Source organism: Octopus sinensis, linkage group LG2 (genome assembly GCF_006345805.1).
Source record: "Octopus sinensis linkage group LG2, ASM634580v1, whole genome shotgun sequence".
Lineage (NCBI taxonomy): Eukaryota > Metazoa > Mollusca > Cephalopoda > Octopoda > Octopodidae > Octopus > Octopus sinensis.
The window spans coordinates 204,866,000-204,890,999 of NC_042998.1; the positions used below are offsets into that span (position 1 = coordinate 204,866,000).

Here is a 25,000-nt window from a genome sequence, read left to right on the forward strand (position 1 = left end):
TTAGATTTTGTTGTTGTTGAGTCCGAGATCATACCTAGCATCAGAGACATTCCAGCCATGACAATCTAATCATTACTGCAGACACAGTCTATCTATGACATCTAATGTGTCCTTTTTTCAAGGCAATGGATGGACGTGTGTATAAAATTTATATCAAACTAATGAGGAAGCCCATACACGGTCCCACAATCTGCTAGAAATAACAACCAAATCCCCCTCAAATTACACCCTAATGGCTTAAGAAAAGGCAAGAGACACTGAACGATGTAATACTAGATATGTTATTCCTGAAACCAAGGGTGGTCACAACTGGAAAGCCTTTAACCTAAAACTAACCAACTAAAACTTCCATTAATTCCAAACACATTATACCATTTCTTTAACACCTTGTATCCCACCCTCACAACCCTAAATATAATTCTACACAATAGGAACACCTCACCCACTTCCAATGTAGGTGTTGGTGCCATGTAAAAAGCACCCAGTGCACCCTGTAAAGTGGTTGCTATTAGTAAGGGCATCCACCCGTAAAAACTATGCCAAATCAGACAACTGGAACCTGGTGCAGCCCTCCACCCTTGCCAGCTCCTCTCAAACTGTCCAACCCATGACAGCACATTAAATGATGATGATGATTTCTTTGAGAGACATAAGACCTAATATATTAAGAAGGGTGACTGTAGTCAAACATAATGACACCAGCATATAACTGGTACCTCAAGCAGATTCCAACTCTGCCTCTATAGGGACATAAAACTCTATTAACCCTTTGGAAAGTTACCACAAAAGACAAACGGGTATATTAGATGTACCCCAATTTCCATAGTGCATATTCAAAAAGACAAAGATTTTAGTCCATTAAGGCATTTAATATTGGTCAAACTTCACATAGAGGATCTGGGGGTGGTTTTTGGCACAAAAGTGCATCTTTGATGCCATCAAATGTGGTGGCTGAAACATTAAATGAACTTTTAGTGTGATTTGATCTCATGATGTGTAGATCCAAAATCTTTTATTATTTTTTTCCATGAAAATTATTAATCAAAGTCCTCATAATATCACAACTTCATCATAGCCCTTAATTAGAATAAATCAGGCAAAAATAACCAGAAGAAATCTTACCATGGATATATGTAAGTCCAAAGAATTGGTGGATTTCATCAAGGCCCATGTGTGACGTCAAAGCCATGAAAATCTGTTTTCCTGTCATCGAGGGGTCACACATGGCCTCCAACTTCTGCCCGTTCAGCAACACTATTATCACACGTCGAGCATGGGATGGGTTTTTCACGCTCTGAAATAAAAACAAATATTTCATTTAATGACTTTCCCACCATCGTGAGAGATTAATATGAGATTCCATTGTATTATCTTCTCAAATTTTTTCCTTAGTTCACTGCTGCTCCCCCACCAAGTCCTTTCTTACTTATTTCTTTACTGCCCACAAGGGGCCACACACAGAGGGAACAAATAAGGACAGACAAACGGATTAAGTCGATTACATTGACCCCAGTGCATAACTGGTACTTATTTAATTGACCCCGAAAGGATGAAAGGCAAAGTCGACCTCGGCGGAATTTGAACTCAGAACGTAGCGGCAGACGAAATACCACTAAGCATTTCGCCCGGCCTGCTAACGATTCTGCCAGCTCGCCGCCTTCCTCTCTTTCTCTCTCCCTCTTCCTCACACTGTCACTCAGGCCTGGTACTCAGTCAGCTGTGACAATAAGGGTTCCGGTTGATGCGATCAATGGAACAGCCTGCTCATGCAATTAACACGCAAGTGGCTGAGTACTCCACAGACATGCTGCATACCCTTCACGTAGTTCTCAGGGAGATTCAGCATGACACAGAATGGGACAAGGCTGGCCCCTTGTGAATTACTGGTACAACTCATTTTTGCCAGTTGAGTGGACTGGAGTAGAAGTGGAAAAAATGTCTTGCTCAGGGACACAATGCAATGATGGGAATTGAACTCATGACCTTACAATCATGAGTCGAATCCCCAAACCATGCATACCTGCCACTCGGGTACATGTTTAATACCCTAAATTGCAACACTTATATTACAAGAGTATCATCTTCAGTAAAAATGTAGGAACCACATCCACTTATCTTCTCTAATCTGTTCTTTATTAACATCAATCTGATAATCCCCTCTAATCCTTTGACCATTCTTTATAAAGCAATCTCTTTCTATTCTCTTTCAGAATTATCTCAGATTTATTTGAGTCAAGAGAAGCAAAGACCAAATAACAGAAGTTATTAAGAGGTTTGGTAACTTATCAGTTAGGTGAACAACAGTTCTATCTTTGACCCTAAAGATTGAATGCAACACCCCTTGGTTACTTAATGGGAGAAAAAGAGAAAAAAAAGTAAATGGAGATAAATGAAAATACAAATACACACAAACAAAACATAGACATGAACATAGAGCCACATGCACACACACACACACACCTGCTTACATACATACATGCATACAGCAAGGTGTGTAGGAAAGGTGAATTGAAAAGACAGTTTCTGCTGACATAATTCAACACAACCATTGCAACACACAGGTACACAACAGTGTTTGAGAAAAAAACAACCATTTTATGTTGCAGCTTAATATCAGAGAGAGAGAGAGAGAGAGAGAGAGAGAACTTAAAGACAATGAAAGTAATTGCTTACCTCTCCAACGAGTGGAGTATTCAATCTGATTAATGGTTTCCGTCCTCGACAAATAAATTCTGGACCATTAGATTCCTAAAACATAGCAAAATAAAAAAAAATAAAATAAAATCATAAAAATTGATTAATTGTCTAATTTAGAAATTGATGACTTCACAGAATTGCCATTTAAGCAGACTCTGTAAAGGGAGAAAGAGCCATTAGATAATGCAATCTGGGTGGTCATGGCCAAAATGTCTTTGATCATAGGTTTACTCATCTGGAATGACTCAGTGTTAAACAACAACACAAACACTGCAGGAATATAAACTGTGCCCAGAAAGTTTAGTCTAATTTCAGGAAAGATCATTCACTGACCCCTATTAAGGTTTGCCCCCAAATATGTCACAATGGAGGGGAACAATTACAGATGATGAAAGGGATCTCAAAGACAGAACAATTTTAATTAATTCACAAATCATAATTAGTTAAAACCATAAAGTTACTCATTTTTTTTCTTTTTTTACATTTTGAGTGTTTTAATAAAAATATTTAATTAAGTTTTAATTATAATTAACTGAAATTATAAAGCTGCTGGTATTTTGTACATTTTGATTGAGCTCATTTAACATTTGCTTTCCATGCTGGCATGGGTTGGACAAAATATTTAATGATAAAAATTGAATTTGATCCTTTGATATTCTGCTGTCGGTTGATTACTAGTTTCTACCGAAATCCAGTCAAAAACTTGGAAGGAAGGTGAGTTTGTAGGAGAGGAAGGAATAACGAGTTCAAATCTTGGCACACGAGACCAGCAATTTCAGTGGAAAACCCAGGGCTCAACTGGTACTGACTTTTATTGATCCCGAAAGGGTGAAAGGCAAAGTTGACTTTGCAGACAACAAAATACCACCAGGCATTTTGCCCATCACGCTACCTTTAATAATAATAATAATAATAGTTGTCGTTGTCATCGTCGTCATCATCATTTAACGTCCATTTTCCATGTTAGCACGGGTTGGACAGTTCGACCGGGATCTGGGAAACCAGGCTCCAGTCTGATCTGGCAGTGTTTCTACAGCTGGATGCCCTTCCTAACGCCAACCACTCCAAGAGTGTAGTGGGTGCTTTTTACGTGCCGCCAGTACAGGGGCCAGAGGAGGCTGGAAACGGCCACGGGCAGTTGATACCTTTTACATGCCACCGGCACGGAAGCCAGTCAAGGCGGTGCTGGCATTGGCCATGTTCGGATGGCGCTTTTAACATGCCACTGGCACAGGTATCACAACTACAATTTCCATTTGATTTTTTGATGTTGATGTACTTGACTCAATAGGTCACCTCAAGCACAGAGTGCGTATATATCATCATCATCATCATTTAATAATCATCATCATCATTTAACGTCCGTTTTCCATGCTGGCATGGGTTGGACGGTTCAACTGGGGTCTGGGAAGCCAGAAGGCTGCACCAGGCCCTGTCTGATCTGGCAGTGTTTCTACGGCTGGATGCCCTTCCTAATGGGTTCAAATGTCGGTCCATGACCAGGAATTTCAAGGGATGGGCTAAGTGGATTAAATCATCCCCAATGTATGACTGGTATTTATTTTATCAACCCTGAAAGAATGAAAAACAAAATCAATCTGAGCAGAATTTGAACTCAGAACACTGGGGACAGACAAAATTCTGTTAAGTATTTCCCCCAGCATCCTGAGGATTCTGCCGGCTTTCCACCTTAGGGGATAAGGGAATACTACCCAAAGCCTTTATGAGCAAACTCTGGTGAGTTTATGGAGGAAATCTCATGAAAAGGTAACAAGATAGCAGAAAGGGTACTTGGGGGGGGGGGAGTGAATTAAAAACGGTTTCAATTTTTCACACAAGGTCAGTAATTTTGAGAGAGAGGGGTCAGTCAATTATATCAACCTCAGTACTTGACTGGTACTTTATTTGACTGACCCTGAAAGAATGACAGGTAAAGTCAACCTAAGCAGCATTTGAACTCAGAGCTTCGTCGCAACCTCATTTTTTTCTCCTTCACAGTTGTCTCCCATGACACATTACTCTCCCTTCTGTTGCATTTGTGTCTCTCATGAAATTATATTTATCATATACATGTTATATATGTAATACCACAGTATTGAGCAGACTATATAAAACACAGTTACACATCATTGGTTACAATGCACTTCCGAGTTCGATTCCAGGCAGTAACCTGAATCATCATCATTTAGCGTCCGCTTTCCATGCTAGCATGGGTTGGACAGTTCAACTGGGGTCTGTGAAGCCAGAAGGCTTCATCAGGCCCAGTCTGATCTGGCAGTGTTTCTACGGCTGGATGCCCTTCCTAACGCCAACCACTCCGTGAGTGTAGTGGGTGCTTTTTACGTGCCACCCGCACAGGTGCCAGACGCGACTGGCAAACGGCCACGAAACGGATGGTGCTTTTTATGTGCCACCGGCACGGGGGCCAGGCGAGGCTCGAAAAAACCTTAGGAATGAGAACCCAAGTGGGAAATTTCCTCAAGACACCTGATGAAGGCTGGAGGGTATATCAGCCAAAACAACAAACAAGATGAGGACAAATATCCGTCGAATGTAATTAAGGTAAATAATGTAAATAATGTACATAATTCCTCATCTCTTAAATACAGAAATGCACTGCATTGTTTTAGCTTCCAAATGATGCCCCCCCCCCTGCTGGCTAGCCAAGTGGGCCTACTTTATCCCTGATTAGAAAGCTAGATTGTTGCAGGGTGACCCCTTATTTACAGCTGAGTGGACTGCAGCAATGTGAAATGAAGTGTTTTGCTCAAGGGCACAATACACTGCCCAGTCCAAGAATCGAACCCATGCTCTAGTGATTGTGAGTGCAATACCCTAACAGCTAGGCCATGTGACTTCACATTCATCATCATCATCATCATCATCATTTAGCATCTGTTTTCCCTGCTGGCATGGGTTGGACGGTTTAACTGGAACTGCTAAGCCAGAGAGCTGTACCAAGCTCCAGTCTGATTTTGGCTTGGTTTCTCAGTGCCCTTCCTAATGCCAACCACTCCACAGAATGTATCAGGTACCTCTTACGTGTCATCAGCACAGGTGCCCGTATCATATATAATGTTATATCTATTGCATCATCATCATCATCATCATCATCACGCATCTGTTTTCCCTGCTGGCATGGGTTGGACGGTTGGACAGGAACTGGCAAGGCCAAGAACCATACCAGGCTCCACTTGTCTGTTTTGGTATGGTTTCTAACGTTGGATGCCCTTCCTAATGTGCCAACCACTCTTCAGCGTGTGCTGGGTGCATTTTACATGGAACTGGCACAAGTGTCTTTTACTTGGTTCCAGCATGAAACTAACGCAACGTCACGATCATTCAACATCTGTGTCCCATGCTAGCATCGGTCGGACGGTTGGACAGGATCCAAGAAGCCCATGGACTGCATTGTGCTCCTGTGTCTGGTTTGTGTCCTAGGTGCTTTTCTGGGGCCACCGACACAAGTGATTATGAACCCTCATAGAGGGACAGCTTTATGCTCGAGGACAGAGTGTGAGAAGAGGCAGAAAGCAGGTTCTTGTTGCAGAGGAGCCACAGGGCTACTTGCATTGAAGGAAGAGAGTGAGAATGCTCTGAAGGAGCTGCAAAGAAGAAATAGATGTGCAGAGAGGAGACGAGGGGCCCAGGTGGCTCCTGAAGGTAGGAGGTGAGTGGGGGAGAGAGGAACTAGGAGTATGGGTGGGTTTGAGGGTCTGCAGTGTATGTGTATATGTGGTGGTGGTGGGGGAGATGGAGAAATTGGAGAGGGGGGAAAAGGTAGAGACCACAACTGAAAAGATAGGGTTGAAGGAAAGATGTGAGAACTGGGGGTGGTGGGGGTGACCCTTGATGCAAATTCTAATGAAAAGACTTCTGAATAAAACAAACACTTACTTTTGTGTTGAGGAAGGAATCATCTCCATGGGAGCTAAGAATGCTGCTGCTGGGGCTTCGAGGAATTTGGTTGTACAATGAAGTACCAAGGGTATGTTCAGCCATTGCTTTTATTGAGGGTGGGGCATAGGGCAGTGTTGGGTCAGTTTCTGATCTACAAAATATAACAGAAACGGTAAATACACTTCAAGAGGAATGGTATAGCAAAATATATTCCCAACATTTAATTACGAATGGCCACCATTATCATCATCATAATTTGGAGACCCACTTTTCCATGCTTGCATCGTTCAGAGGAAACTTGTTGGAAACAGGTTTTCTACAGCTGGATGCTCTTCCTGTCACCAACCTTCAACTGCTTCCAAGCAAGGTAGTATTTCTTGTTGTCCTCCAAAACAATGAACAGCTCCATGACCGGACATGTTTTTGTGGAAGATTATATAAACAGGACACTATTTGTATGAAGAGTGACTTGGGTCTTTCAAACATCAAAACAAAAGACAAATCACACAAACTTTCCATCTAATAATTCACATGACATGGCATTGGTCATCCTATGGCCATAGTAGAAGACACCAGTTGACAGGGCCATGCTGTGACTATTCATTTGATAAAATGAAAACTCGTTGGATTCCTTCACAGCTTACAACCAACTAAATATCCCCTGCTTAATTCAATAATAATAATAATAATAATCCTTTTAAATAAAGGCACACATCAAATGAAAGGGGGGATAAAATGGATTATGTGAACCCTAGTATTTTCCTGGTATGTTTTTATTGACCATATATGGATAAGAGATAAAGTTGTCTTTGGTCGGATTTAAAATCAGATTGTCAAGATGAAATTCCAAAACTGCACACTCTACCCCCTCCCACTCACCCTACCAATTCTGCCAATTTACCAACCAGCATGGCAATTTCTCCACCATTCTAGCAATCCACTGCCCATTATAACCACCACTCAACTACTTTAGCCAGTCCACTCCCATTCTGATACCAATATTGACCAATGTTTATTTTGTTGGACCTCACAAGACAAAGTTGGTCTCAATAGGATTTGTCAAAATAAAAAGCAAAATATTCTTTGCTCCTAAATGAGCTGATCAAAGTTTCCTTTCAAGTTCTTTGTAACAAAAGGAAACCACCAATTCTTTCTTGAAAACAAATCCAGCAGGTTTTAATCTAAAACTATACACTAGTTATATATATATATATATATATATATATATATATATAAAACAAACCATGTGCCCAAAGCCCAAAGATTGTTTGGAGATGCAAGGCACATTATAAAAACCTGCCTAACCACGTCTCAACAGCAAGAATTTGTTAGGAATTCTTATTTTGATACAGAGGTTACATTAAATGATATGCTTTGATATCTCATTTTTCGTTTGATATATATATATATATATATATATATATATATCTCATCATCATCATCATCATCATCGTTTAATGTCCGTTCCCCATGCTTGCATGGGTTGGACGGTTCGATCAGGGATCTGGGAAGCCAGAAGGCTGCACCAGGCTCCAGTCTTATCTGGCAATGTTTCTACAGCTAGATGTCCTTCCTAATGCCAACCACTCCGTGAGTGTAGTGGGTGCTTTTTACCACTACAGTGTGTATATATATATATATATATATATATATATATGCATATATACATACATATACATACACACATGCACCAATTACATACAATAAAACTATCCAGTAGTTATATAGCAACACAGAGAGGTGATAGCCATGGTTGGGCTACTAGACTAGTCGTTTAACATTGACTAAGACACCAGATATCCTATATCTAGAACTGTAAACTGTTTCCAAACATTATATTGGTTCATTTTTACTCAAAGAGTTAACGTGGGTCATCTAACAAGAATAATTTCAAGAAAATTTAACATGAACCTTTTTTTTTCTTTTGCAAGAACAAACAACATCATTTGCTAAAATCTTGCCAAAAGATTTTAATAAACTATTTTTAATGGTGGAACTTGAATTAGATAAAGCTATATAAATAATCGCATGCAAAATATTTGCTTAAAAAAACCTTTGGATAGGGAAAAAAATCAAGTGGTTTATGTTGGTCCCAAGCTGTTCACTTCCTCCAGACAACCAAATTCTTTTGAATTGATATAAAATTGATGAAATTAATTGAACTTACCTCATGGAATTTGGCTCATGTTGGAAAAAAGACATCTCACTGCTAATAATGCTGTCCCGATCAGACCCACGAGGTCCAAGCTTAAAGGCCAGATCATTTCCATAGACACTGTTGAGATCTGGTAAATAAGTTCCTGAAATATAAAACCGTTTCAACTCAAATTTTTACCAAAATTTAGAGAATGAATAATTTGTGGCAGAACACCAAGAATCCTAACAATAATGAATCTATTTATTCGGAATTCATTTTGGTAAACAGGAACATGAATACTACCTCAAGACACCTTAATGATGTAACGAGTTCTTCGACAACTTCAAGACCATAAGATCACAAAGATGTCTTGAGACGTGGAACTGCACAACCAGTCAGAAGCATTTGAGAAACTGTAGGATGACTAACCTTGCACGGCCGATATACCAGAAGTAACCGATCTTGTATCGGAATAACTGTCAGACGTATCACTGGCCCAAAGACATCCTTCTTCAATGGGGTGGTGACGCACAGCCTGTAATTTGCGCTGTCGTTCTTTGAGTTGTAAATATTTGCCATATGCCGGAGTGTGAGCAAGATGGCTGGGAACCTCAGATACAGAACTAATTGATGGTGGATGTTTCGATGAAGTCAGACTGGTAGAATCAGTCGATGTGTCGGATCTGTAGAGAGATGTGGTGTTGATTGCTGGAGAAGTGGATGAAACTGGTAGGTTTAATGATGAGAGTTGGTCGTCAATTTTTTGTGGTGGTTGGACAGAGGCAGAAAAATTGCTGGCAATTTGAGAAATTCTGTCCACATTGGACGCAATATCAGATTCGATTTGTCCAACTATAATAAAGAGAATTTCATTATTTAACATCAAGAAATTATAATTAACAAAGAGTATTCATTGTTTAGCACAGATGTCATGTGACTTCTCCATTACAGATTGTTAAATTTAAATTTGAAACTTAACGAAATGCAAAACTTTGGTAATTGATTAGTATTTTTGTTAACGAAAGCAGAATTAGGATTAGGGTTATGAAATGATAACGAGTAGATGTAGGGCAAGATCGAGGGAAGAGAGGCTGGGTGGAGCTGGATGAAGTAGAATAAAGCTAGATTGAGTGAGGCTGGGTGGAGTGAGGTTGGGTTGAGTGAGGTTGGGTGGAGTGAGGCTGGGTGGAGTGAGGTTAGGTAGAGAGGCCTGGTGGAGGGAGGCTGGGTGGAGTGAGGCTGGGTGGGGTAAGGCTAGGTGGAGTGAAGTTGGGTGGAGTGAGGTTGGGGGGAGAGAGGCTGGGTGGAGTGAGGCTGGGGAGAGGGAGGCTGGGTGGAGGGAGGCTGGGTGGAGGGAGGCTGGGTTGAGTGAGGTTGGGTGGAGTGAGGTTGGGTGGAGTGAGGTTGTGTGGAGTGCGGCTGGGTGGAGTGAGGCTGGGTGGAGTGAGGCTGGGTGGAGTGAAGTTGGGTGGAGTGAGGTTGGGGAGAGAGAGGCTGGGTGGAGGGATGCTGGGTGGAGTGAGGCTGGGTGGAGTGAGGCTGGGTGGGGTAAGGCTAGGTGGAGTGAGGCTGGGTGGAGTCAGACTAGGCCAAGGAATAAGCCTACAGTATGAGCCTAGACAGTATCCTTTAATCCAGTGGTCTATTGCTTCAGCAAAGCCATTGCCCATATATGGACATCATCATCATCATCATCATTTAATGTCCAATTTCCATGCTGGCATGGGTTGGACAATTTGATAGGAACCAATGTACCATAGGACTGTGTCAGGTTTCATTGAAGTCTTCAGTTTGGGTTCTATGGCTGGACGCCCTTCCTGACACCAACCACTTTACAGAGAGTCCCAGGTGATTCTGTTAAGAATTCTTGCAACATTGAAACAAATAACAAACCAAATTCTAAATGGAACCAATACTTACCATTTCTACGTAATCTGGAACTTTGTCTGGCAGGAGACTGAGAGCGTGACCTGTCATGGTCTTTTTTCTGATAAGGATTTCGGCGCTTGTGTTTACGAGATGTCTTACGACTCTTTAAGGAACGCCTGTTGAGAGTACTTTGTCGACTTTGGTCGCTGCTGCTGTTGTGGTAATAATCATAGTTCCAGTAGGACAACTGTGGAGACACAGTGAAGGAGATAGTGGTGGTTAGGGTTGAGGTTTCAAGCCACAGTGAGGTAGTCGACGGTTAGGATTATAGTAATGTCATACAATTTACATTATACTACAATATATATATATTCATACATTATGCAATAAATAGCTATACAATACATATTTATACATTTATACACTGTACATTATTACAATATATATTTTTCGTACTCATAATTACAATTAACAAAACTAACAGTAAACGAAGTGTATTTTATTTAAACAAACTAATTAGAGATTGTACTCACTTCATTTTGACTGCCCATGACGGATTTGTTTAATCGTGCGACACATTGAGAAAAACTAGGGGCACGATTTAAGGCCCGCTTCTGAGACTGGAGAGAACAAGCCTGTTGAAGGAAATGGTTTTCAAATCAGTTTCTCTTAATACAAGAACACAAGAGCTGGCTCATTCATGAGAAAATAATCATCCGGTTGGAAGAAGAAGGAAACGTTTGTCAATGGAAATACAACTTTGAATTGAATTTGTTTTGCTTTGTTATTTTATGAAACGAAAGACACTCAAACATATTTTCCTATTCCAGATCTTGCTGCAGGTAGAAAAGGTAAGACTTTTGCATGCATGGGTCGTTGCCAGTGCCGCATGACTGGCTCCCCAATAGCTTTCTGTTATCTCCGAGCAGTACCTCTCTTCCAGTCTGCAATTACTGTTGTTGTTAACTGTAAAAGGTCAACGTAGTTTGTCTTTATCTGTGACAATAAATTCTTCTGTTAACTGTTTGCAGATGGGTATCACTGCTTTGTACGTACATATATACATACATATGTATGTATATATGTATATATATATACATACATACATATCCTCATTCTTCAGCATCTGTAGTCCATGCTGGCATAGGTTGGATGGTTTGACTAGGGCTGGCACGCTGAAAGGTTGTACCAGACTCCAGTCTGATTTGGCATGGTTTCTACATCTGGACGCCCTTCCTAATGCCAACCACTCTGAGAGTGTAATGGGTGCTTTTACATGCCACCAGCATGGGTGCCATTTGTGTGACACCAGAATCTGCCACGACTGCGATTTTACTTGGCTTGATGTAAGCACATAAATGTGAAACAAGGTGGGAAAAAGAGTACTCAAATACCAGAGGTAGAGTAATATGCTTTATTTAAAAGCAGCAGAAATATAACAAAAGCTGTTACTCAGAGTTTCACATTCCCTTTCGTCAGACAGTTTTATATATATATATATATATATACATATATGTGTGTGTGTGTGTGTGTGTAACTTTCAGAAATAAAATCATTTTAACATATAAGCCTGACAACAATCTCTCCCTCAATGAGTTTTGAAAATATGACTAAAAGGACCAACGCATGTTGATGTTTTAAGACATTTCTCTGTAGAAAGAATTTGATAGTCTTACCTCAAGAACATGGATTAATGCAATTCTCAGGGAGGGGTTCTTTTCACACATCACATTTAGGATGCATTCGAGATTACGGCTTATACACAGCGTCTGAAATAAACCAATTTTGACCATTACTCAAGATGGACAGGAATTATTTACAAGATGTCATTTATTTTAACAACACAAAAAGAAGCACAAATGTTTACCAAAGTTCTTGTAACTCATTCACACGCTCCAGATTTTCTTCAAGATTATATATCAACGACCATTTACCCACCAACCCTACTTAACTCCTTTTTTTTTTTTAATTACTACTAATCCTCACTAATCACAACCTTTATTTCACTGCTGTATATCATCAACAACACTGTTTATACATAGTTGAAATATATATGTGTGTATGTATGTGTGTGTGTGTGTGGTGTGTGTAACTTTCAGAAATAAAATCATTTTAACATATAAGCCTGACAACAATCTCTCCCTCAATGAGTTTTGAAAATATGACTAAAAGGACCAACGCATGTTGATGTTTTAAGACATTTCTCTGTAGAAAGAATTTGATAGTCTTACCTCAAGAACATGGATTAATGCAATTCTCAGGGAGGGGTTCTTTTCACACATCACATTTAGGATGCATTCGAGATTACGGCTTATACACAGCGTCTGAAATAAACCAATTTTGACCATTACTCAAGATGGACAGGAATTATTTACAAGATGTCATTTATTTTAACAACACAAAAAGAAGCACAAATGTTTACCAAAGTTCTTGTAACTCATTCACACGCTCCAGATTTTCTTCAAGATTATATATCAACGACCATTTACCCACCAACCCTACTTAACTCCTTTTTTTTTTTTTAATTACTACTAATCCTCACTAATCACAACCTTTATTTCACTGCTGTATATCATCAACAACACTGTTTATACATAGTTGAAATATATATGTGTGTATGTATGTGTGTGTGTGTGTGTGTGTGTGTGTGTGTGTGTGTGTGTGTGTGTGTGTATGTCAGGTCACTTTTGAGTGCTACTGGTAACATGTAACCCAGTACAACCTGTTGCATGGTTGGGTCGTCGGCGACTAAACTGGCAACCCCACCAAGCTTGCTTGGTGAGGAGGGTGTTTATTGGACACCCTGAGGGATGGAAAACAAAACCCCTCAAAGGGTGGAGGAACTCTTGAGAGTGAACGGCCATCCAATAAATGTCTTAAGGCTGTATCATGTGCGGTGACATAGAAATAATCGGACTGAATACCCGATCATGCGGTTAAACCATTGGGAGTGAAGGACTCCTAGCCTTTGTTAGGGCATCCTTCTAGGAGAAGGTAACTCACTGGGATAACTCCGACATAAAACCTGCGGCTCTGTGGCTACCGATGATGTTGACTTTTTTTCTTTTAGGATTATGACTGCTGTTGCTTAGTGAGTGGGATTGACTCCGTGCACAGCCTTTCCTCACTTTAAAAAAAATCTTCTTGCACAGGCATTGCACGATAACAACATTGTTCATGATTGTTGATGGTGCTGTGAGTCTCAACTGAATGGCTGGCTGTAGCCTTAAAAAGCAAATAAAAGTCACATTCGATCACAGCACCAATAACAGTTAAGCTTCGTGCAATAGCCATACTCGATAACGAGGGGTCAGCCATCATGTATGTATGTATGTATGTGTGTGTGTGTATGTATGTATGTATTGTATGTATGTTTATACATACATACATTCGTACGTACATACATACATACGTACATACATACATACATACATACATACATACATACATACATACACACATAATACATACATACATATATTACAAATAAGAAAATGGAGAAACACGTTAGTTGGTTTATCAGCTTAAGGATATTAGAATGTTGACATATTTATTTAACAAAACGATAAAAATAACAACATACATATATTCATTAAAATTCAATACATATAAGATAAGAATACAATTATAAAAACCTTAATATAAATTATATATATATATATATATATAATATATATATAGTCAATGTCACTGCCATCTGGTTGATGCAACTGTCGCCTGACTGGCTCTCGTGCCGGTGGCACATAAAAGAGCCATTTGAGCATGGTTGATGCCAGTGTTGCCTGACTGGCCCTTGTGCCAGTGGCATGTAAAAAGCACCCACTACACTCGCAGAGTGGTTGGCATTAGGAAGGGCATCCAGCAGTAGAAACATTGCCAGATCAGACTGGAATCTGGTGCAGCCTTCTGGCTTCCCAGACCTCAGTCAAACCACCCAACCCATGCCAGCATGGAAAGCGGACATTATATATAGTTTTGTCTGATGTCACTTGGATTCGGATGGGTTTGTTCAATTTTTTCAATCCTCTCAAATTTAAAATCTCGAAATACTGAGCTGATGAGTGAGAATGATGGTATGAAGATGGGATTTTCGCATTTTTTCATATCTATCTAACTCCGAAACGCATCCACAGTTAATCAAAATACTGGGTGAATTTCGTTGTTTTTCTCTTTACCTAGGTGGCTTGTTTTTGAGTATATGTTATCTGGGAGATTCTTTTACAGTAGAGAAATAGCTAGGTGTTTGGCTGCTATTTCTAAATTATCGGTATGTGGTGAAGCAATTTTTTGCTGAACCCTAATTATAATTATACTCATAATTATAAAAAAATTGTTATATATATATATATAAAGAGAGAATCTATATACACACACACCAATACAGAATATGGCAACCCATATTGATGTGGAACCGGTGAAGTTAGGCAGATGTTAACAATGTCTTCATACAATTAATGCTTTACCATTTTCTTTTTCAGATTCCATCACAGTTTGAACCAGGGCACACTGGGCTCCTCATTGAAACATTGATCAAGAGTGAATCTGAAGCTTTTTGCAACATCCTATGAGTGTGTGTGTGTGTGTATGTGTATAAGAGAGATGTAGTTCGCTTGAAGCAGTGAGTATTGTTTGTAAAAAATAATGTGTATTGAATGGTACAACAATGCATATATACACATATACACATCTAGATAAATTCATGTGATAAAGTGATTTGTTTTAAAACCAAAATTTCTACAAACCGGGTTCTTCTTTGAACAATGCTCAAGAGCAACTTGAAGTGTTTTCCCCAAGGAATAAACATATATCTGAAATTAAAAGAATAATGCAGGTTTAATTACTGGCTAATCTCTGGATTATAATTAACATTGTTAAGACAGTCATTAATACATACAATGGTTTATCTCCTGGACTCACCTTGGGACACCAGTATTACTGCTTGACAGACGCAACACCCAAGGTAAGGGAGCCCTCCGTCGGTTACGACGATGAGGGTCCCAGCTGATACGATCAACGGAACAGCCTTCTTGTGGAATTAACGTGCAAGTGGCTGAGCACTCCACAGACACGTGTACCCATAACATAGTTTGCAAGGTGATTCAGCATGACACAGAGTGTGACAAGGCTGGCCCTTTGAAATACAAGTACAACAGAAACAGGAAGAAAGAGTGAGAAAAAGTTGTGGTGAAAGAGTACAGCAGGGTTCACCACCATCCCCTGCCGGAGCCTCGTGGAGCTTTAGGTGTTTTCGCTCAATAAACACTCACAATGCCCAGTCTGGGAATCGAAACCACGATCCTACGACCGTGAGTCCGCTGCCCTAACCACTGGGCCATTGCACCTCCAAGGTAAACACCCAAGGTAAACACCCCCCTGACACTTTTCTCAACTAAAGGTCACACATCGGCTGCACTGGGGCCCATCGAGGTCAGTGACCTGCACCACAAGCTTCACACCAGATAAGAAATCAATCAGTGATGTCCACAGTTCCTTTTCTGTCAAGTGACTTGCCATAGTTATCACACACACACACACAACTTCATAGATGCCAGCAGAAGCGTTAAATAATCTGGATGACGTCAACAAAAAGATTGCAGGAGATGAAGAAGACCTAAAAAATGGTTTAATGATGTGAATAATCACCAGATGGGTCCACCTGACCCATTTGAAAATGTAACACAAACCTTTTCAATGGCAGCTTCTGATGCTGCAATTCCAGTGTGCATTTCTGGTGCAAAATAAATTGAATTTTTGGGTTGTGATGACTGTGAAAATTGTGTCTTGCCATTGGCACACAGAAGGAGTGTGTTTGGAGTTATAACGAAACTGGGTCCACCATCTAGTATTGCTTCACCTGCAAATAGAAAACAACAGAAATCCAAAAATAACTGAAATTATATACAATTGACAACATCATCATCATCATTTAACGTCCGTTTTCCATGCTAGCATGGGTTGGACGGTTCGACCGGGGTCTAGGAAGCCAGGAGGCTGCACCAGGCTCCAGTCTGATCTGGCAGTGTTTCTACAGCTGGATGCCCTTCTTAACGCCAGCACGGAAGCCAGTCAAGACGGCGCCGGCATCAGCCACATATGGATGGTGCTTTTTAGGTGCCAACAAAGAAAAATTATCATATTTTTTAATATTATTTTTCACTCTTCTAAATCAAAAAATTTCTCCTACATTTTGCTTTTTGGATCCCTTCATAATATTCTAAAGATACTCCTTAGTTTTCTGTTAATTACACAGTGCTTCCACTGTTTACGGCAATGAACTGCACCAACAGATGAGTCTAAATCACAGCAAGGTGGCACAGCAATTTTAAGTTAATTTACTTTGCCAGGGATATCACCAGCTGGAACTGTTATTAACGAGAAACATTAATTCACCCTCCTCAACCCTTTCTCTCTCTCTCACACACACACACACTCATACAACAAACACACACACACACGCACACACACAGGCCACTTAACACTTTAATAAGCCCAGGTGTAGAGAGATTAAAAAGTGAAATAATTAATTATGAAACTTAAGAGTCAATTTGGCCCACTTGTCTCAAGAGTAATTCAGTACGAGAACAAGAACAACAACAAATTACAGAATCCAGCACAACTCCTTAAACTTCCAATTAGAGTGAAACAAACCAGACGGCCTTCACAACAACATCAACAACAGCAGCATGAGAACATTTTCTGGTTTAATCAGAATAAAGGTGCAGCAGTGGCTGTGTGGTAAGAAGCTTCCTCCCAACCACATGGTTCCAGGTTCAGTCCCACTGCGTGGCACCTTGAGCAAGTGTCTTCTACTATAGCCCCAGGCTGATCAAAGCTTTTTTGGGGTGAATTTGGGAGATGGAAACTGAAAGAAGCCTGTCATGTGTGTGTGTGTCTTTGTTTGTCCTCCACCACCACTTGATGACTGGTGTTGGTGTGTTTACATCCCTATAACTTAGCAGTTCAACAAAAAGAAACTGACAGAATAAATACCAGACTTAAAAGACAAAGAAAAAAATTAAGTCCTGGGGTCAATTCATTTGACTAAAGTTCTTCAAGGTGGTGCTCCAGCATGGCCATGGTCTAACGAGTGAAACAAGAAAAAGATAGGTGAAGGATTAATGACCTTTGACCTTCACAAAACATCTCAAGTTGTGAACACATGCCAAATCAATCTTCCAACTCTACCACACACACACACACACACACACTCATACAACAAACACACACACACACGCACACACACAGGCCACTTAACACTTTAATAAGCCCAGGTGTAGAGAGATTAAAAAGTGAAATAATTAATTATGAAACTTAAGAGTCAATTTGGCCCACTTGTCTCAAGAGTAATTCAGTACGAGAACAAGAACAACAACAAATTACAGAATCCAGCACAACTCCTTAAACTTCCAATTAGAGTGAAACAAACCAGACGGCCTTCACAACAACATCAACAACAGCAGCATGAGAACATTTTCTGGTTTAATCAGAATAAAGGTGCAGCAGTGGCTGTGTGGTAAGAAGCTTCCTCCCAACCACATGGTTCCAGGTTCAGTCCCACTGCGTGGCACCTTGAGCAAGTGTCTTCTACTATAGCCCCAGGCTGATCAAAGCTTTTTTGGGGTGAATTTGGGAGATGGAAACTGAAAGAAGCCTGTCATGTGTGTGTGTGTCTTTGTTTGTCCTCCACCACCACTTGATGACTGGTGTTGGTGTGTTTACATCCCTATAACTTAGCAGTTCAACAAAAAGAAACTGACAGAATAAATACCAGACTTAAAAGACAAAGAAAAAAATTAAGTCCTGGGGTCAATTCATTTGACTAAAGTTCTTCAAGGTGGTGCTCCAGCATGGCCATGGTCTAACGAGTGAAACAAGAAAAAGATAGGTGAAGGATTAATGACCTTTGACCTTCACAAAACATCTCAAGTTGTGAACACATGCCAAATCAATCTTCCAACTCTACCACACACACACACACACACCCACCCACGTGCATCAAAGGCAAAACAGTCTCCAGTCCCTTCAAACCAACGACTCAACCAATTCCGATTTGTCCTTTTTACAGTCAATCAATAAATTCTACAATTAGACCTTAACAATCATTAGACCTTATCAGTCTCCCCCCACACCCCCCACTCCTCTCTCTGTCTCTTTGCAGAGATGCATCCTAACCTTTGGAGACTCACTGCAGCATCTACCAATTCCCAAGAAGGGTACCTCACCACCCTTTCACCCTATCACACTTTCCTTCCAATATTCTTTTTTACTCTCGGCACAAGACCTGAAATTTTTTGGCGAAGGATCCAGTCGATTAGATCGACCCCAGTACGCAACTGGTACTTAATTTATCAACTCCTAAAGAATGAAAGGCAAAGTTGACCTCAGCAGAATTTGAACTCAGAATGTAGCGGCAGATGAAATGCTTATTTCTTTACTACCCACAAGGGGCTAAACACAGAGGGGACAAACAAAGACAGACAAACGGATTAAGTCGATTACATCGACCCCAGTGCTCAACTGGTACTTAATTTATCAACCCCAAAAGGATGAAAGGCAAAGTCGACCTCGGTGGAATTTGAACTCAGAATGTAACGGCAGACGAAATACCGCTGAGCATTTATTCCAGTGTGCTAACCACTCTGCCAGCTCGCTGCCTTCACTTTCTTCCAATATTTCAAAGGTAAAAAAGGTGATAAGATGGTACAATTGTTGGCAGGTGGAACAAAACGCTGACGAGCATTTTGTTCATCTATGTTCTGAGTTCAAATTCCACTGAGGTTAACTTTGCCTTTCATCCTTCCGGGGTCGATGACATAAGTACCAGTTGTACACTGGGGGTTGATGTAATTGAGTAGCACCTCCTCGCAAAATTTCAGGCGTTGTGCTTATCATAACAGAAAAGATTATTTCAAAGCGAATGAAAAAAGCAAAACTCACCAGCAGCACCATCAACTGTTTAACCCCTCTTTCTATTCTAAATTATCCGAGACCAGTTTTGAAGCAATCAGAATTAAAACCTTCCATCAAAAACTTCATGATAATTCAAGTTCCAAACAATTAATAGTGACAAAGTTATTTCATTAAGTCCTTCGTTAATTGAAAGAAAAGCAGTGGATTTCAGCAGGAAAATGGTAATAAAGGGGTTAAATGGGACAATAACAGCATCCAACTTACTGGGTTTTCAAGAGACTGCAAAGCCTATGAACATTGCCCCTTCCTTCTGATCAAACCAACAGATTAAAAACTCTAAACATGTTCCAGCCTTATTGGACCGTCTCTGTTGATCATAATCTCAACAGAATTTTTGAACACAAACTTTGGTGAGAAAATAATTCACTAATTGAGCAATTTAAAACATTGGAAAATTTACCTAGAGTGTCTTCTGCAGGAAGAAAATATAGTTAAGTAAAGGCAACCAGTTAGTTAATCTCCCTCGCTACTTCAGCCAGTAATTTTCATTAACCACTACCGTAAATCCTCGAGTATAATCCGCATTTTTTCCCCCAAATTTAAAACTCAAAATCCCCAGTGCGCACTATATACAAGGTTAAAAATGAAAATTATTTTCTAAGCAATGTCCGAGTCTCTATTGCTGTCCGGCAATGTTTATTCAGACACATTTTGTGATGTCGGGCGCGAAAATACGTTAAGCTAAGCCTGAAAGCAATGAAGTCATAAAAGAATCATCCATAACTTGCAGTAAGCAACATTTATTAAAATAAAAGTATTCAGAACACAGAATAACATGTAAAAAATAAACAATTTGCAAATATATTTACATTCCCATATAGCAGTTAAGAACATCACCAATATTGTATTACACATGCACGGAAGTGTTTGATTGACTAGGTGCTGCTGGCTTAATTACACATGACTCAAGTTAGAGAAGGGGTGCATATTATACACAAGGTTTAGGTTTTTCAGAGATACAGCCCCCTAAAAATCTCCTGTGTATTATACTCAAGGATTTACGGTAATTAATTTTATTCTCATTGGTTTTAATTTCAACTCATTAATTATTTGCAATGCACCACATCACATAAGGTAGCTCAAATGTATGGTGATCTGTATCACTAAGTCTGGTAGCTTATACCACATTAAGTATGGTGGCCTGTACTATGTTAAGTATGGTGACTTATACCACTTCCAGAAAGTAGAAATAACTACACCCAAAACACTGCTAATAGCTTAAGTGTGAAATTTAGGATTTCTTGGTTTTCTGTGAATCGATTTTGATAAAACTTTTCCCAGCTGGTCTGTACACTATGGCAACACCATTGTTATGTTTTCATTATTCTGTGTAACATCCTTTCTTTTTTATTTCAGATTCTTCAGTTTTGGGGTGAACCACACTAATAGCGTCTCTCCTCACTAAGAACAATGGGACATGGAAAAGGCCTTAATGAAGAAGAAAAGTCTGTTACCAAGGAAAGTGCTAAAGATACCTCTCTTCATGTCATTGCGGAGAAGTTAGCTCATCATGTGGACACAGTTAGACAATTCCTAAAGGGCCCTTTGCCAAGGAAGAAATGATCTGATTGTGGGATTTCCAAGACTGTGACAGCTAAGGATTTAAGGAATATTGGCTGCAAGTTACGTGGGAAACCTGGACAAACAAGCAAAGCCATTTTCTCTGCCTCTGGACTTCCTCATGGACCGAAAACCATCAGAAATCGCATCCTCAGGACCATGGCTTCCATGTGAGGACCCCTGAAACTGCCTCCTTTAATGCATCATCACAGGAGTTTGAAGCTTCAATGGGCCCAAAAGTACAGGACTTTAGACATGAGTTGTGTTCTGTTTACTGACAAAACCAGGGTGACCCCTAACGGACCTGACAGTTGGGCAAATGGTCGGGTCTATTTTGGAGATGAGTCTCACTAATGTTTACAATGTTAACAAGAGGGTGGAGAAGTCATGTTGCAGGCTGGTATCATTGGGGACAGACATATTGGCCCAGTCAGGGTGCCTGGAGGGGTTAAAGTGACCGCAATCGCCTGCTGCAATCTCCTGAAGGATGTCTTGGATTCCTGACTAGATGACATACTGCTGTCACTTCTCAGGAATCTCGTATTCGTGCATGACAATGCTCCCTCACACTCTGCTAGGACCACCCAAACATTACTAGGGTCTTATGGCATACAAGGTGAAAGGTTGATGATGTGGTCGCCAGCATCTCTGGATCTCAACCCCATTGAAAATCTTTGGTCCATCATCAAACAAGATGTTTATGCTGAAGGATGCCAATTTATGTTGAAAGATGTCTTTTATGGGCAACCATGAAAGCGGCAGCAGAGGCAGCCCAATCTGCTACAATCAAGAAATTGACAGATTCCACGACTAATAGGGTTTTTTGAAGTTATCCGTCGAAATGGCTCTGATGTGGCTAAATAATTCATTATGTCAATAAATGTTATAAACATTATTATGGTTTTTCTGTTAAATATAGACTCAATGTATGCTCAATATGCATCATTACCCTTCATTTTCTGAAAGAAAAAATGTCTAGATGGGCTACTTTTCATTCAAAAGCTATTAGCGTGGTTCACCCCAAAACTGAAGAATCTGAAATAAAAAAGAAATGACGTTACACAGAATAATGAAAACATAACAATGGTGTTGCCATAGTGTGCAGACCAACTGCGAAAAGCTTTATCAAAATCGATTCACAGAAAACTGAGAAATCTTAAATTTCACTTCTAAATTATTAGTGTGGATCTGGGTATAAAGTTGGCGGCAAGGACAGTATGTTATGCATGGAACACCTTTGATCAGATGCATCCGTTGGATCAGGATTGCCTAGGGCTAAACAATACCTACTGCTGCTGCTGCTACTACTACTACTACTACTACTACTACTACTAGCATCAAGACTGAGATAGGTTGCTGGTTGTGTGATGTCAACCCAGTTACAACTTTGGCTGCCAGTAAAAGATGAGAAACTGTTTCACCAAAAGAGTGGGGGGGGGAGTGTCAAAGGGTGGGTGTGTGGGTGGGTGTCATAACATTGTAATAATGTCTCTAATTATTTAGTGTTAGTCATGTTTTTAATAGGTGGTGGGGTAGGGTAGGGTGGATGGGTACTCAGTTGCATTTGAAAACACACCCAGTTTTTGGAAGAACTGGTGTAAACATACATTTGTACATATATACATGTACGGATATGCAAGATGTGTATGTGTGTATACATGTGCTTGAAGCTTTCATGCATGTATGTATACATGCATACACAAATACCCCCCCCCCACATATATATATATAAATGATGTAATGTATCCAAAGGTGTGTATGTAAATGATAGGAAGTGCCTAGGGCAAGAATCAAACAGCACTTAAGAGAGGAAGAGGGAGGAAGCTAGAAGATTGGAACAGCTAGTGGAAAGAAGTATGGTAATTGGAAACGACTTCTCACTCCGCCCCACCCTTCTCTCCCCCCTCACCCCCCACTTTAAAGGTTCTTTCTGTTTTAATGGGTAGGTTTACAATTACCTGGCATTCTGCTGCAATGCACGATGCTGTCTGGGGCAGTTTTGAAGAAGGGTTACAGACACAGAGATAGGAGGAAGGCATGGTGGGGTTGGGGTGGGTGGCGGCAGCGGTGGTGGCTATGAAGAGAAAGAGAGGTAGTATGAGAAAGAATGGAATGAGAGGGAGGAGGAGGAGGAGGAGGAAGAAGAAGAAGAAGAAGAGGAGGAGGAGGAGGAGGCAGAAGGAGAATTGGACCCGCTGTCTTCAACATTACACCAGGACACGTCAAAACAGAAACTGACCACACAAAATTCAAGAAGTCTTTGGACAAATTCCTTCAAACAGTCCCGGACAAACCACCCACACCCGGATATGTCTCCGCAAACAATAACTCTCTGCTCGAATGGGCCTTGGTGCCCAAATCTTGAACTGAAAGACTTCGCCAGGTGGTGTTAATAAGTTAGACATGGCCTGGGCCGATACTGGCCAAAACCTTTCTAAGTTATTCTAAGTTATATATATATATATATATATATATATATATATATATATATATATGCATATATATATATATATATTATATATATATATTATATATATATATATATATATATATATATATATTATATATATATATATACATATATATATATATACACACACACACATATATATATTGTGTGTGTGTGTGAAGGGCTTCTTTCAGTTTTTATCTACCAAATCCACTCACAAAGGTTTGGCTAGCTTGAGGCTATAATAGAAGACACCTGCCCAAGGCCCCATTCAGTGGGACTGAACCTGGAACCATGTGGGCGAAAACCCACTCTCCAACTGACTGGCTTACTGTAGCATAACATGTGGTAACCCAAGAGAGATGAAAGTCAAAGTTGACTCCTGCAGGATTGGAACACTGAACTCTGAGAGACATTATTTGTGTTTTGTCCCTTTATGTTTTAATTGATTTTTGTTAGCCCTTGTGGCCAATAAACGAATGAATTATTATTATTATTATTATTGCCCAAGTATTGCTGACCTGTGGGTTTATGTCGAACAGCTACTGTCACGTGTAGGACGGATCCGGCTATCAGCTGAATCCATAGTGAAGATTGCCCCACCGACCTCCTTTAACTGGGAGGGCAAGGCAATTTGTCTAGTGGCTGTATCAAAAGAAGTGGTTTGGTGGACCATACCACCTCTTTGGCCAAGGCCTCATCAACTTTTTCAAGTTCCACTTGAAAAGGAAGATGAGAGTAGAGAGGGAAGTGGTGTCTTGTAACAAATTTATTGAAAGGTGGGTGAATGTTGGTAAAATGGCCAGTATGAACGGACCAATTCTGAGGTTACACCTGTAAAAAAAAAGGAGAAGGGGCTCTCTACCCCTTTTTGACCAGGCTCCCGTGGCTTTATGGGTTTTTCCATGAGTAACCTTTCAAAGCGCCTCCCCCTATTGGGAGTTTTATTTGTTATATTTTTCGTTGTTATCTTGAATGTTTACACGGACCTTTTTTTTCGTTAAGCCCTTTGTACTTTTCCTCCATGTTTGTCCTTACATGTTTTCGATTTATGTTAGCCCTTGTGGCCAATAAAACCAGAACTAATCATTATTATTATTAATAGTCCAGCATTCAACACTGTCTTGGTTACTCAGACTTTTGGAGGCATTCAGTATCTTTAGGAAAACACATTATCTCTTGAAATATTAAAAATCTGTTCTGCCAACTTCCATAACTAAAAAAAACCTTCAAAGAACTCATTATGAAAAATGGACAAACTGGAAAGTTGCTGGGCGGAGTTTAAAATAAAACAAAAACACTTGACAAAGAATTCTTAAAAAAATGAATACTAAAAAATGTTATCTTAGGAGAATGTTTGTAATATAACTGAAAATCTCACCTAAATTTAAAGTTGCAGATTGTTGAGGGCTGCCATA

The 25,000-nt window shown here is 40.1% G+C and overlaps 1 protein-coding gene across 1 annotated transcript in view; it reads right to left on the reverse strand.

The window, feature by feature from the left end:
* LOC115232620 (tyrosine-protein phosphatase non-receptor type 13) overlaps window positions 1-25,000 on the reverse strand; it is a 117,161-nt gene that overhangs the window by 58,798 nt on the left and 33,363 nt on the right. Inside the window, exons 3-12 of the mRNA XM_036500693.1 lie at window positions 16,288-16,457; window positions 15,346-15,411; window positions 12,835-12,927; window positions 11,137-11,238; window positions 10,655-10,850; window positions 9,164-9,586; window positions 8,765-8,897; window positions 6,595-6,748; window positions 2,674-2,748; window positions 1,123-1,294 (exon numbers count right to left, since the gene is read on the reverse strand). Of these exons, the coding sequence (XP_036356586.1) occupies window positions 1,123-1,294; window positions 2,674-2,748; window positions 6,595-6,748; window positions 8,765-8,897; window positions 9,164-9,586; window positions 10,655-10,850; window positions 11,137-11,238; window positions 12,835-12,927; window positions 15,346-15,411; window positions 16,288-16,457 (1,584 nt within the window). The remainder of the gene's footprint in view (window positions 1-1,122; window positions 1,295-2,673; window positions 2,749-6,594; window positions 6,749-8,764; window positions 8,898-9,163; window positions 9,587-10,654; window positions 10,851-11,136; window positions 11,239-12,834; window positions 12,928-15,345; window positions 15,412-16,287; window positions 16,458-25,000) is intronic.